At 34.6% G+C, this 15,046-nt stretch overlaps 1 protein-coding gene across 2 annotated transcripts in view; it reads left to right on the forward strand.

Annotated features, from left to right (window-relative positions):
• The window catches only part of LOC141901113 (1-phosphatidylinositol 4,5-bisphosphate phosphodiesterase beta-1-like), a 37,177-nt gene that overhangs the window by 17,539 nt on the left and 4,592 nt on the right, over positions 1 to 15,046 (forward strand). Inside the window, exons 4-27 of one of the 2 annotated variants that reach the window (XM_074788200.1) lie at positions 3,565 to 3,705; positions 3,920 to 4,053; positions 4,724 to 4,808; positions 4,888 to 4,988; positions 6,443 to 6,615; positions 6,699 to 6,845; positions 6,939 to 7,096; positions 7,220 to 7,299; positions 7,480 to 7,564; positions 7,673 to 7,757; positions 7,832 to 8,157; positions 9,189 to 9,212; positions 11,001 to 11,097; positions 11,179 to 11,263; positions 11,452 to 11,576; positions 11,661 to 11,815; positions 11,894 to 12,058; positions 12,148 to 12,247; positions 12,342 to 12,446; positions 12,530 to 12,627; positions 13,913 to 14,090; positions 14,170 to 14,280; positions 14,369 to 14,484; positions 14,898 to 14,924. In XM_074788200.1, coding sequence (XP_074644301.1) covers positions 3,565 to 3,705; positions 3,920 to 4,053; positions 4,724 to 4,808; positions 4,888 to 4,988; positions 6,443 to 6,615; positions 6,699 to 6,845; positions 6,939 to 7,096; positions 7,220 to 7,299; positions 7,480 to 7,564; positions 7,673 to 7,757; positions 7,832 to 8,157; positions 9,189 to 9,212; positions 11,001 to 11,097; positions 11,179 to 11,263; positions 11,452 to 11,576; positions 11,661 to 11,815; positions 11,894 to 12,058; positions 12,148 to 12,247; positions 12,342 to 12,446; positions 12,530 to 12,627; positions 13,913 to 14,090; positions 14,170 to 14,280; positions 14,369 to 14,484; positions 14,898 to 14,924 — 2,901 coding nt within the window. The remainder of the gene's footprint in view (positions 1 to 3,564; positions 3,706 to 3,919; positions 4,054 to 4,723; positions 4,809 to 4,887; positions 4,989 to 6,442; positions 6,616 to 6,698; positions 6,846 to 6,938; positions 7,097 to 7,219; positions 7,300 to 7,479; positions 7,565 to 7,672; positions 7,758 to 7,831; positions 8,158 to 9,188; positions 9,213 to 11,000; positions 11,098 to 11,178; positions 11,264 to 11,451; positions 11,577 to 11,660; positions 11,816 to 11,893; positions 12,059 to 12,147; positions 12,248 to 12,341; positions 12,447 to 12,529; positions 12,628 to 13,912; positions 14,091 to 14,169; positions 14,281 to 14,368; positions 14,485 to 14,897; positions 14,925 to 15,046) is intronic. The other variant, XM_074788208.1, reaches the window with a different exon arrangement.

Consider the following 15,046-nt stretch of genomic DNA (forward strand, 5'->3'; position numbering starts at 1 on the left):
TCAATGCGAGAAAATCTCTTGATACTACTTTACGAAAGCTATTCAATTATTTGTCTGCTGCGTTTATCGATCGATGTTCAACGGGTTGCGGTTGAAAATAAAAATTGTGAATCTAATGATTTCATCGATAGTTTGATCTCGAAATAGATTCAATATACAATCGATATGATCTAAACCTCATCATTCCGAGATAGACGTGCCGTTTATGATGAGACTGGTGACCTAATAATCTCGATGAAACACTCGGTCCATTCCGTTCTGTAACGAGATATTTGATAAAATCCCACGATATAATAGAAAAACGAGTCCGAAAACTTTTGATTACTTAAGCCAAACGCGCGGGATGCAGGGAAACAGAAACAGAAACACTGATTCAAACATGTTTGATCTCGGAAACATTAGTCGTCAAACTGTGTCTCAAAAAAATTAGTCTCTTTTGTTCTGGTTTGTATGTATGTATTTTTAGAATTTATTCAGACACGAAAGAGAACTACAGAAAATAATCCAAGTACATAAATATTGATCAGTTATGAATGTACGAAAAATGTATCAAGGATTCATCCTAGGCCTAACAAGCCTGAAGTTCAAAGAGGGGATGAACCGTCGTATAACGATGATGAGTTAAGATAATGATTCTGATAATTCTAATCCCAATCATAGTCATAATGATAGTAATAAACAACAGCAACTCAAAGAAACCTTTCACACTCATTCTTCTGATATATTGAGGGATTTTATCTTATATCGTGACCTTATATTATCGATAGAATACTGGAAATATTCGAGATGTTTTTCATCATTGATCTGGACTCGATCTTTTGCTTCTTCTCCGATGTAACTAGAACTGTTACTGATTGTCAAGAACACTTATATCATCTGTGATCGAAAAAGAGGAAATATTAACAGCGGTTGTCGTTGACTTGATTGTATCTGTCTAACACCCCCTTAGATACCAATTTTGAACATCGCCATAGTATCGGTTCTGACATTTTGTGCGGCTGGTAAATGAGTCGGACCACGTTCACTGTCTCCTAATGAATATATGCTGTACTGAAGGAATATCATCGTCTATTCACCATCAATCTCGAACTGTACACGCTAATGACATCGCTTGTTATATCTTAAAAAAACCTCCTGCGTCTCTCAATCAACGCAATCTCACATTACATATGTGTATCTTCTTTCTAAAGAGAAAATGAGAATTTCCGAATCGGAATGACGATACGTTTGTCCCCTTAGATGCTAAGGTTTTCTGATTGATACCTATTATACATTTATTACCTGTGCCTAGTGAACGCAATTGCTTCCATTTTTGCCCTCTGCATAATTTCCTTGTCAAATGTGCTATGAAATATTGCGAACTTATGAGGAATAGTGATGAAAATGCTTTCTGATAGTTAGGAATGCATTGTGCAATGATTGATAGCTTCCATTATGTATCCTGATGATTAAATTACGAAAATCCGTCCAAATTCTTTTGGGTATCCGATATTTTCGTATCGAATTTCAGTCAGTTATTCCACTAGTTGATGATGTTCTGGACCGACGAATCAATTGATTTATGCCCCTCAGACATCAGGCGTAGATGCTCGATTGACATTGAATGTGAGATAATGATGATGATATCCTGGTAGACAATGGTTAAAATCCCGTAGTTACCTAACGCAATCATTTTATCATTGAAAAACTGAAGATTATTCTATATAGCGAGTGTATAATGGATAACTGTTCAGTTATCTCATGAATTTTCACTATAAAGGCAATGATGATATATACTTTATCATTTTTCGGTGATAAATGGCTATGGAATTGTTTATTCAATGATATTTCTATATTTCCAGTACATTTTCACCCTATATTTTAATGTTTTGATTATTCGATTCTATTTGGATATACACTGCCCTTAATTGTATCTTTGTCTTTGTCTCCGGATGACAAATTGTTCTACAGATACGACCTAATGTGTCTGGTGCGTCACATTTTTTCCTCTATCGACCAATTAGATTGCGTTGATTGATTGCTGCGGTTTCAGGATTATTTATTGCCCGATTTTGACATCCGCTGGTGTCGTGTGAACACTAAATTCTGACAACGGTCAGATTGATACTGTCTTGTGTGTATTTACAACTAGCTTCAAATTCACGTATAATAATGTTATTATTCATCCCGATTCCGCGACCAACATCGAGGCATTAATAGATAACTGTATTTGTATATTCCACATGGATTGAGCTAGATATTATTTAGAAATTATTCAAGCACTCGACGGGGACTGCATCAGTTTCAAACTGTAATGTATATCTCTGTAATGTATATATCATTCACGCGCATTTTGTTTGGAAAATATTGGTAAAATAACTGATAATTGTTTTTTGTGAAAGCGCGAAACTGGAGTACTTGAACAATTTCAACTAGGCTTTTCAAATATTTTACATTTTATGCAACCATTTCTACCTTGTCGCTGTAAATATTTGATGAAGTCTGCGTAGAGATTGTCGGTATATACAGTCGTGTACTGATAGCCGATTTGGAATTATTTCAGTTAAGCGATCTATTGTACAGGAATCCTCCCTGGCGAGATGCGGTGACCTTACAATGTATCTCCTGTGGCCTCAGATTGCTGCCCAGTTGGAAGTTACCAATGATCTTATAAAATCCATGATTAATTATATTCTCGTAGTCTCCTGTATATCGCCAGTAAGATTACAATATCACCACGGTTACCAGCGCCTCTACTATATTCTTTCTTGCGTGGCTCGATGTGGTGTACTTTCTTTCCCTGTCAGCTACACGGCGCGTTTCAACCCGACGAGCCGCAAATCCCGATGCTTTCATTGCGTTATTCACAGCAATGCAATAAATTACACCTTGATTCGAAAGGTAAAGGAAATCATGTGAAAAACCCTTCATTCATAATTGCGTCGGGCTGTAATGAGGAAAGGCTAGGTAAATATGTTTGCAATTATGACGGCAATAACGTCATAATGCGGTTACATCAACTGTGGTTGATGTTGTATGAAGGTGACAGCATCAATTGATACTTCATTGCCCCCTTACTCTCGTTGTACGCTTTCCTTTTACCACGTCGAAAGCCAGCCATTCGAGAGAAATTACCGTAAAACGTTAAAAATTTGTTACGATTTTTTAAAAAACTGAATCTGATTACGAAGTTTATTGACTCGAATCCGACTGGTCTAGATTCGAGAGAGGCCGCGGCGAGGGAGCGAAATGTCAGGAGAATAAATTCACGCGATGGAAAGTAATATACCGTATCTTGACAACCGCGGTGACGCTAAGAATTCCGAGCATGAAAATTACGACCTGCAACCAAACATTGAAAATCATTACTGCAAACATCTTCAATCAAAATCATCTATCTGTTTGACTATGTATACAAGCGATCACAGAAGCGAGGACGGATTTTTTGTAATGGAATAAGAAACTTAAAGCTGTCCTTCACAATTTGAGTGATACTAAAATTACTTTTAATTACCGGTACTACTGCGCAAACTGATATCGGTTATAACTTGATGATTAATGTGCATTTCATATGTTTCATTGCAGGAGGGTAAACTCTTTGACTCATGTCAAATGGGGCGGCCTGATGAAGCCATGGAAGACAAAACTATCACGATATCGTATGGATCTGATTTTGTGAACACTAATTTTGTAAACTTTGTTAGTAACAGTAAAGAAATCGCGAAGGTACGTTTATAAATGATCAGCCCTAATTTACGATATCATTGATTGTTGAATTAGTACAATGCTTTCCGCTGCGAGACTAATCATAAATTTGCTTATCAGGATGGATTGGGATGAGATTTGATTTGAGAAACTGTATCACGTTGTCTTTGTCAATAAAATCAATGAACTTCAAATCAAAGTACTCGTAAGCAGTGTCGGAAATGTCATGTTGCAGGAATGGTGTGATCTGTTGATGAAATGTTCAAATAATTTACTGGCTGGTAACTCCAGCGTGATGTCATTCCTAGAACGAACTTACACGAAGATAAGTGTACTAGTCAATGCAGAAGGCAAGATACCTGTGAAGTCGTAAGTTCCATCATGACTACATAAGCACCTTCGACATATTGCTTTTTTACGTGTCGATTTGTTCATAAGCTTTTCAAAAAGGTTTCTTCCGTCATGAATTGACGGTCGATTTTCTTGCTTCCTTTGCCATGTGGTGTACGCGAGGATCGATATCTTTGGATCATATCATCGGAATTCGTATCCGATGTGAGAGAAATGAGGATGATCTATGTAAAACCCAGAATCATCGGTCACACTTCTCTTAATACACAGGGTCCAGTTCCACAGTTATGAGTTAAGACTTAACTCAGAGTTAACTCTAACTCACGACTGTGGAACCGGGTCCAGGTCGCTGTCAACGCTAACAGTCAATAGCTCGCGGCCCCTGTACTGATTCTGCCGGTTCTAATAAATTTCCAATCTAAACACAAGGCATGATCTAAGTACTTGGAATGATTAAAGATTCAGTGATTGAGATCATTGCTGTGATGTGAGATATATCCCGATTAAATACATTAATATGCACGAACGGCGTAGCTCAATCTAGTGAATAAACATTCAACTTCCAGTAGCCCGAGGTTCATTCAGTAGATTTCACATTATAACGGTGTAAATACGGGTCGATATTTAATCGGTTTTTTCTGTACCTATGTTGTTTTTATATTATATTTTTCCAAATGGTGTCTTTCAGATTTTTCAAACATTTTGCGCAGGGTAAAGACGATAGAAAGAGAATTGAAAAATCATTAGAATTTGGCAATTTGCCATGTGGAAAGGTCAGTTCTGGCCTACGAGATTTACACCAGACAAACGACTAAAAATATATAATTGCCTCGACGTTTTTTATGATTTCAGAATGATGCTTTACCTACTTCAGCTTTCACATTCAAGGACTTCTTTACATTCTATATGAATTTAACCAAACGACAAGAAATGGATAAAATATTTGCTGAAATGTATGTATTTTGTTCTACGCCTATCATTCCGCTTGCTGTCCACATTTTTCTGCACACAGTACATCTATGTAAACATCTCCGGGGCCTTACTACATTTTAAATATTAATGAGACAAATAGTAGTCTCAATATTTTCGACTCCCATTTGGTTGAAATTTAGAAAATATTTGCGTGATATTGGAACGTATTGATAACGGATTTCTCTTAAGGTATATTATTAGATACGTGGTTAGTGCACTGCGTCAACGCACCTTCAATAGTTTCATTTCAAATCATTCACATTTGTCTTTTTTTAATGTTAACACTGTATTAATGTAAAAATATGTATATATGTATATATATATATGTGAATCAGTTTTCTTCTATTTTTACTGATTCGATGCACAGCTGGTAAGATTGTCTGAATCCTTTTTCTATTTCCTATTGTATATATAATGATCATGGCGATATAATTATTCCCATTTCCCTGTATTGATTCCTGCGAAGAAGCTGATGGCATCATTTACATCTTACATACATTTTTTTAGAGTAATTTTTGTAACGTACATTATCACTGAATCATACTTCAACATCTTTTACCGATGTATTTTATATCTTTGCCAATAATGAGAATAGCTCTTGAAAAGATTTGAAGACGTAAATGATGACATTTTGTAGCATGTGCGAATATATTGAAAACTGTTTGATTACAGCGATGTATATCCCTATTCAGATTAACATCAACTTTATCACCTTTACTAACTTGCTATTTCTGGTTTACTTTGGGAGAGGACCTTCCTATCTACCTGAGTGAAGCCTTGCATTTTTCTCAGGGCTGGATTGATCATTAATCTGATTTACTGCATCCAGTGTTGATCTGAATTTAAATCTTATTGAATGAATCTATTTAAGCTTGAATAGAATTTCATCTCCTTACATTTGATCCTTATTTGCATGATATATATGCATATCATTAGTAATTGATTTAAGATCAGTTGTGGGCTTTTAACTATAGACCTTTCCAGTATCGTACACAGGTACGCTATTATTCCAATGCTTCTTGGTTGATTTTCATCATTAGTATGATGTTCTTATGCTTTATTTCCGGCGTTGGTTTTGGTTTCGTGCCTCCAATCTTTTAAACTGTGTATTTTTATTTACTGATGAAATTCAGCAAGATGTATTCACAGACTACGAAACAGGTTATAGGGTTAAAATTGTAATGCATGTACTTTGAACTTGAATAAATGTTAAATGCAATATTCAAAATCTGTAAACACTTATTGGTAATTTGTTCATCAATATATGTATAACAGTATGATAAGCATCTGTTGCAGATTAACAATTTGCCTTACATAATTGAAAGGACATCCACAAGCCTAAAGGCTGTACCCAAGAGCGGTGATTCCCTAGACACTTCATGAATTTTTGTTGATGACAGGTAGAATAAACGCCTTGAACTTTTCGATTTTCTAGTGGTGCCAAAAAGAAGCCTTATTATCACATAACTGTGGAGCAGTTTGTAGATTTCTTAAATAACGTTCAACGTGATCCAAGACTGAATGAAGTTTTATACCCGTACTACGATGTTAAACGTGCTCAGCAGCTTATTAACATTTATGAACACAACAAAGCAATAGCAGATAAAGGTAAGTTTTATGAGTTTGAAAAAATAACTGCAGTTAATAGTAACTAGAAACCTTAATTGTAATAAGTCTTTGTTCTAATACAGGTCAATTATCACAGGAAGGATTATTAAGATTTCTGATGAGCGATGAAAACTTAATAATTGACTTAGAGAAGTTAGATTTGAGTGAAGATATGGATCAACCACTTGCGCATTACTTTATAAACTCATCACATAATACATACTTAACTGGTACGTCGACTGTCTTAGTATAACAGGATTTAACGTCATTCCCTTGAACTGTTTCTAAGTACATGTACATTAACCATCCACTACTCATTTCAGGTCATCAACTAACAGGGAAATCTTCAGTGGAGATTTACCGTCAGGTTCTGTTGTCAGGATGTCGATGTATAGAACTTGATTGTTGGGATGGCAAAGGTGCTGACGAAGAGCCTGTTATCACTCATGGTTTTACTATGTGTACTGAGGTTTCATTCAGGGTAATAATTCAATATACTAATAGTTATCATAGGTCTTATTAAAAGGTCTCATTGAACTTGCTAAAATAATGTGGAATATGAATATATGAATATTGTTTTTTTTTTCAAACTTCTGCATTTTAGGATGTAATTGAATGCATTGCTGAATCTGCCTTTAAAACCTCAGATGCCCCTGTGATCTTATCATTTGAAAATCACTGTTCGTAAGTCAAAAACTACATGTTGTATATCGGAAATAATTTGGAGATTTTTCTCTAGTTGAGTGTATTAGATCATCTGACTTGACTAACTATTACTATGTAGGTCTTATGCACGCGTGAATCCTGTGGGAGTTGATGGTTATTTGCAGAGGGAAATTGCTCTGATATGTATTCATTTTACAGGACAAAACAGCAGGCGAAAATGGCTATTCATCTACGCAACATACTCGGTGATTTATTATTAACGGATCCGCTGGATGATGTTCCCGTAAGTGGAGGATTTTTATTACTATGAATAAGTATCCATTTGTCATTAGGAATGATCTAATATGATTATCGAATGAATAATAGTCGCTCTTGTCTGTTTCCATTACAGATAGAATCGGGCAAGCCTTTACCCAGTCCTAACCAGGTTAAGAGGAAGATTATAGTAAAAAATAAGAAAAAACATCACCATAAAGGTACGCTGTGTATTTTAACACGGATATCAATGGTGTAACATTTTTGTATAGCAAAAATTTCCTTCTTATTGTAGCTAAAAAGTCAAGTAAGAACGATCATGTCCATGAAAAAGTTGAAAAGATAGTTGAACCCGTGACAACGCCCGGTGAAGTGATTTCTGATTCGGCACCTGCAGCTGATAATGACGTTATTCAGTCACCACCAGCTGAAAAAGCACCTGCCGAACCAGCACCGGCACCTGAACCGAAGAAAGTTTTGACAGTTGAGGAACTAGAGAAACAAGTAATGGAAGGGGAAGAAGGAGGTGATTCCGATAGTGATAGTGAGAGCGATGATGACGAAGTAACTGGTCTTACAGAGGAAGAGGAAAAAAGGAGACAACAAGCTAAAAGAGAACAGGTGTGTATACATGTATATATGAAATTGTATGCGTGCATGGTGATATTTCCTGGTTTAAATTTGCTCTATTTGAATAACACATTAACCGGCTTAGATTTTGTCAGAATGAAAATGATTATCTTTAAAAAGGCGATCAATGCATATTCTGCATTATTGAAAATTACTTAACCCAACTAGATCATAAAGCTGATGAGCCCAGTTTAAATCTATACCTGATTGTCATGTATTGCATATGTTTTTTTCTCAGCCAGATACTAAAACATGAACAGATGTACAATACAAAATTTTCTACAGTGCGACACATGTTTACATCTAAAAGTGTGTAGATTAAATATGTAATTATGTTGAGTATCTAACGATATCTAATTTCAACAGAATTTAAATAAATAGAATATAGCTTGATTATTAAAAAGTTTTCCCAGGGAGATGGCCTCCCTGGTTTACCTAACCTAGATCTAGAATTAATTGCATTGCACGCCAGATGAAAGTATCTACTAATAGTTAACAGCAGTGATATATTATTATTAATATTCAAGAATCTAAGAACAGTAGGTAAGAAACATCATCAAATGAGCAATGATTTTATTTTTGTTTCCATTTTAAACCGTGTCTGTGTATTTTGTCTTCTTGTCTTCTTAAACAAGATGTAACATAGTTTTTCATTACAAATTCATGATTACAGGCTGGAGAAAAATATGCCGAGTGGGTAGGTAATGCAGTGCAAGTGTGAACCCTTTTTCACGTTTCAGTTTAAAAGCGCACAGCAATCCAGGAAGGGCTACACGGATATTTGTGGATTCGTTTTCTTTTCAACGCATTGCAAAAACCTAACAATGCAAAATTATGCTAAACAAATGTGACGAACGCAGCTGAACAATTGAGATCGTTGCTTCTTGTCATAACAGCAAGAGGAGAGCTGACTATAGTTGTAGTTTTTTGCAATGGCCTATTCATGAGTAACCTTTTCTTTGCAGCATTTCGCATATAGGTGAAATGTAGCTAAATCCATACAACAATGCTTTATTTTGCAGAATAACACATTTTGTCCTGATCAGGTATTCATTATTAATGGAATCTAATCCATCCATCCAACTTATTAGTTCTTTGCTTCTTCCATTGCCAGCTGTTTTTGAAATATATTTTTCGAAGATTTTATATTGCATTATTCAACATTGTTATTAATCTAGTTGTCTAATATCGCTATTATTGATATTAAATTAATATAATTATTATTATTATCATTATTATTCATTATTTTCCCATTGTCAAGCACGTTTTATATATAGTCTTTCGCTGCACTGGGATCATTAGAACAATTATCATTTCAGTGACTCATAACTTAGATGAACTTACACTATTTTCATTTTATGGCCTCACCATTTACTTTTATAACAATATTTTCACTTTGATATGAATAGTATGAGATGGTGAAATACAAGATAAGTAGAATCTAACTAGTGCAAATATATATAACCAGCATAATTCTTACTGATCACTATTCAAAATCGTTATACACTATTGATGCGACTGCCACCAATAATGGAGTCAATTCTGGGATGAAAATAGATTAATGTGGGTAAAAGACAACAATTTTTCATGAAGACATAGTCAATGAATTTAGCTTAATCAACCATTATTCATCTACAATATTTATTATATATTCATTTGTTGATATATAATGGAATACTGTGTATCATGTCTTTTTGTTTTTCCGTGAAATCATTTTCAGCTCATTTATCATTCAATGTTCATTTCAACGAATATATACAAAATATATCATTGCGACCAACACTCGCTGCTTGATGATCAGTGTATGATTGTGATTGTATCCAAAATGTTTGATCTGTTGAATGATTGATAATTGAGTGATTATCGATTGAATGATTGAATGATGTGAGACATTGCATAAACTTTCTTGACATTGATCATGTGAAGATTCGTCATCTACCGGTACAAAGTATTTTTTCTTTATATGCAGGTATTCTGTGATGGTATCATGGGAAAGCTTCATGAGTCCGTTCAATTTATGTGAACTGCCATTTAGCTTCATTCATTTTAGCCATGTACCATAATCATATTCACTCGATTATGATATATATTTATTGATATTTATTTTTTAGTTTCACTTATGAGATTTTCTGAAGTAGTTCAGTTGCATACATATCTCTATATATATATATATATATATATATATATATGCCTTAGATTACATTCCTCTTGCAGTGGTTTGGTCACGTAAAAATGTTTTCTCACTAACATTAATATATTCAATTTGTGTGATTCTATATAAGTCATTTTCCTTCGATGTTATTGCGTATATATCCACAATATTACGATCGACTTGTTGTTTTTGAGAATCACAACATGATAGAGAAACTCAAATGTGGATTTCAAAGCAGATCTTCTATCATGAACTGTTGCTATGAATATTTTCAGTGATAGAGATTATGCATTATCTATTATTGACATCGACTATCTATTTTAGAATCAAATTGAAACTTACCGGTATATTTTGCTATAATTCATGCTGAATTTTGATTTCTCTTCATTTCATAAGCTGCAGCATGATATGAATGGCTGACTGGCTGTGCATGAAAATCTTAATAATTTATACCAATGCATGTTTGTTGAACATACGAATGATTGAAGACAAAGATTTCTTACATTAAACAAATATTGAGATCTTCCTCAAGATGGTGGAAGATTTATCTGTTGCATGCTCTCTACATGCAACTAGAACTATGAGGGTCTTATATAGAAACTGTTTGTAATTGAATAACTTTTGATCAATCAAAAATTCCTTCATTTTATGTTATCTTCTCTGTACGATTTATTTTTGACAGGGTACAGCTGGTAAAGAAGCTGAAGCCGGATTGGAAATGTCTTTACTGGTCAACTACGTCCAGCCAATACATTTCCATTCGTTCGAGATAGCTGAGAGTAAGTGAAATAATCCGTGTTCATAGATTCATTCCAGATCTCTTTGGGAGTAAAAATTTACTTCAATGATGTTCATTTCAGGTCGGAATCGCAGTTATGAGATTTCATCTTTTGTGGAGACACAGTCCATGGCGCTCCTTAAAGAGGCTCCAGTTGATTTTGTCAAGTATCCTTCCAATTTATAAACCAGGGACCAGATCTGAGGTTATATAAGATGTTTTAGGGCAAATTATTAGCAAAAGGGTAAAAGGGGGTAAGAGTCATACTGAAGTCTTCTTAGACCCCCTGGATTGACCTAATGAATAACTGTTCTTTGTGATTGATTTCTGTTAAAATCCTTCACTTTTAAAACAGTTATAATAAACGACAATTGAGTCGAATTTATCCAAAAGGGACACGTGTAGATTCAAGTAACTACATGCCACAGGTGTTCTGGAATGCTGGCTGTCAAATGGTAGCTCTGAATTTCCAAACTTTAGGTAAGTTCATACAAAAATTATTGATTCTATTCATGTGTCATTTGGTTTGCATCTGATGACGAAAATACCGATTGTGTATCGCAGATCTTGCCATGCAGTTAAATCAAGGCATTTTTGAATACAATGGAAGATGTGGTTATATATTAAAACCGGATTTCATGCGACGGCCTGACAGACATTTCGATCCTTTTGCTGAATCGACTGTAGATGGTATTGTTGCTGGCACTGTATCAGTGCGGGTACGTTTACCTAGAATACTGCATACCGGTAATCAGCAAAATCAGTTGATTTGAATCCATTCAATATTCCTCTTACAGATTATTTCTGGGCAGTTTTTAACTGACAAAAAAGTGGGTACTTATGTAGACATTGAAATGTACGGTTTACCAGCTGACACTGTTCGTAAGAAGTTCAAGACCAAAACTATTCCTGGCAATGGAATAAATCCTATGTGGGATGAGGAGCCATTTGTGTTCAAAAAGGTACATATTGTTATCATTATTGCCACTTGTATCTTTATATTCCTAAAATATACTAAATACTAAGATTATATACAAAATTCTATTTATAGGTTGTACTACCAAACTTAGCAGTCCTCAGAATGTGTGTTTATGAAGAGACTGGAAAGTTGATTGGCTTTAGAGTGCTGCCAATAGAAGCTATCAGGCCTGGTTAGTTCATATAGATTTTAGCCCGGGATAAACAATAAAGACTGGTTGAAATGAATAAGTAATGTAACAAGCTTTGAATTCCTATCTGTTACAGGGTATCGACATATACCAATTCGTAATGAGTCAAATCAACCGAATGGATTGGCAACTTTATTTGTTCATATCAGTGTCAAAGATTATGTGCCTGATGCATTTGCAGGTAAGATCCCAATCTATTTATTTATCTGTCTAATGTACATAAACTTGACGGAACTGATGATATTTGACTTCATCCTGATTCAGATTTTGCTGCGGCTTTAGCCAATCCAATCGCTTATCAATCAGAACTGGAGAAGCATGCTCAACAGTTGGCTGTCCTTACTGATGATTTTGAAGTCAGCGTAAGTATTACAAATTTTAAAAAAGATCCAGCAATAAACAGTATCAAAATGGTTATAAAAGTATCTTAACAAATCTGTGATTATGGATTAAATATTCATAAATACTATATTATTCCCATGTATTTAGGCAGAACGTGTAAGTATTCATATCAATGTATCCAGTATTCTCTTAACACACCCAAGAAACCCAGACCTCCAAATATATCACACCACACTTACCTCGGCATTTACAAAACAACCATGTGAAATGAGCATGTATTTATTGGTACAGTGAATTTCTTATGAATGAACCTGTTTGTCAAGAACAGGAAGGTTCATTATTTGATATGGTGAAAACCGTATATTGAAAGTCATTATTACCCTGCACACAGCCTATCAATGTATATGTAATTGATTTTCATTTATATATGGTGAATATTCTATGATTTGTAATTAATCACATTGCTATCATCGAAAATATATTAAATCTGACTCAATTCATCTAGTTACCATGTATTCTTAAACCATTCAGAATTCACAGTAATATAATTTTTGGTTTTATGTTTTTTTCTGAATTTGACAGGAAGACATTGTAAGTGTTTTTGCTTCTGTTGATATGTTTTTTTTTCTTGTTTGTCGTAAGCCATTTTCAAAGGTTACATGCATGTCCATAATTACCATATTGAAAATATGGAGAAGTTAGCTCATTATATTTCGAAAGAAAGTTGTGTTAGGCACTGACTAGTGGAGAAAACATGATCTTTTTAGATTGTTAGATAAAACCTAAACTGGCTGAAACAGAGAAATAGTTGAGTTATTGCATGGTCAGCACAGTGAATATAATTAAACCAACTTGTAAAAGGCATGAATTACCGAACAACTTACAGCTTACTTAACAAGACTCTGGAAGAGTGACTACCACTAATATTTATTCCTGATGCAAGCAGCCCAAATATCCACATAATTGAACATGTAATTGTAATTGTTAAGCAAATACCCTCGACACCAGTTACTTAAACATACTGGTAGACATTTTTATGAGGACCACAGCTTAAATTCGTTAAACATCCGCACATTTTTATGAAGTAAAATGCACCATGTCGTCAACACCAGCTGGTCACATTTGAATACGATAAAATTCTCACCTCACAGATAATGTATTTGTAGATGTTGATGATATACATAATGTACGTGCTATGTAACATCTTAGTTTAAGTAAAATCCCACCACGGTGACCCATCGGGTATAATTTCTCCTAAATGAGTTTCATTTGAAACAATTGATGCGAATGTTTCTTATTATGCAGGAAGAGAATGTGCCTGAAGTTGGTAAGGGACCACCACCGACTGGAGGAGGTATACAGAAAAGGACGAACTCTGTGAGATCTGTGCAGAGTAGTGATAGCGGAGGGGATACTCCGGCAATGAGTCGACAACAATCAAGTTCTCACGTGACTGCTTCAAAACAGGAAAGCGTAGCTTCAGGTATATACTTTAAAAACTACCGGGTAAACCATTTCAGACTTGTCTGCATAGATTTATAGATTTATTCATGATATTTCAGTTCCAGGTACACCGAGTACAAATCTTTCACGTGGTATGTCAGTGTATAAAGGACAGAATACTGAAAATGGTGGACCGACGCAAAATATATTGCAGGCTTCAAAATTGAATGGTACGTAATGTTTGATAAGATAAAAACTAGATAAGTAGAATTCTAATTCGAAAATTTGGTTTTGATGATGAGAGTATTCGATTTTTAGAAGCAGAACTTATCGCGGCTGTTGATCTGGAGGACTTGAAGATGAATCAGAAATATCAGAAATTGTTCAAGAAAATGCAGAAAGAGTTGGATGTTATCAGAAAGAAACAAGAAAAGGTTGGTGAAATATGTTAAGTGATTATAATGTTAAAAGTGTTGCTTTCAATGATAGGCTAGCGTTGATATACATGATGTATGTTTACCTCTCCTGTATTACTAGAGAATATATTTGGCCGCTTTTGCATATAATTATGTATGCTAGTACATGTATTACTATAACTATTATTTCTCATGTACATCTCTAGATTTTGATTGCAATGAATAAATGTTTTCTAGAACTATGTTGTACTTGTATATATATGTAAACTAGTATAAATGCAGATGTTGTTTTGGGTAACATATATGAATACTCGTCACAAATACGGATTGCTAACCCTTTGTATACTTCTACTATGCGTATATCCTTGGTCTATGTGGTATTGTTTTTTAGTGTAGTTTCTCACTCAATGGTTTATAAATCTTTCTTCCAGTCAATACAAAAGTTTTTCAGAGATGTTGTAAGTTCTGTCTGCTAATCACTTAGCGTTTCTTCTGAATCTTCTTACTTTCCTTACCTCACTCTTTAACCCGATCCGCTTTCAAAATTCCTGTGTGTTCTTCATCATTGATTATCAATATC

The sequence above is a fragment of the Tubulanus polymorphus genome, chromosome 1 (assembly GCF_964204645.1).
Source record: "Tubulanus polymorphus chromosome 1, tnTubPoly1.2, whole genome shotgun sequence".
NCBI lineage: Eukaryota > Metazoa > Nemertea > Palaeonemertea > Tubulaniformes > Tubulanidae > Tubulanus > Tubulanus polymorphus.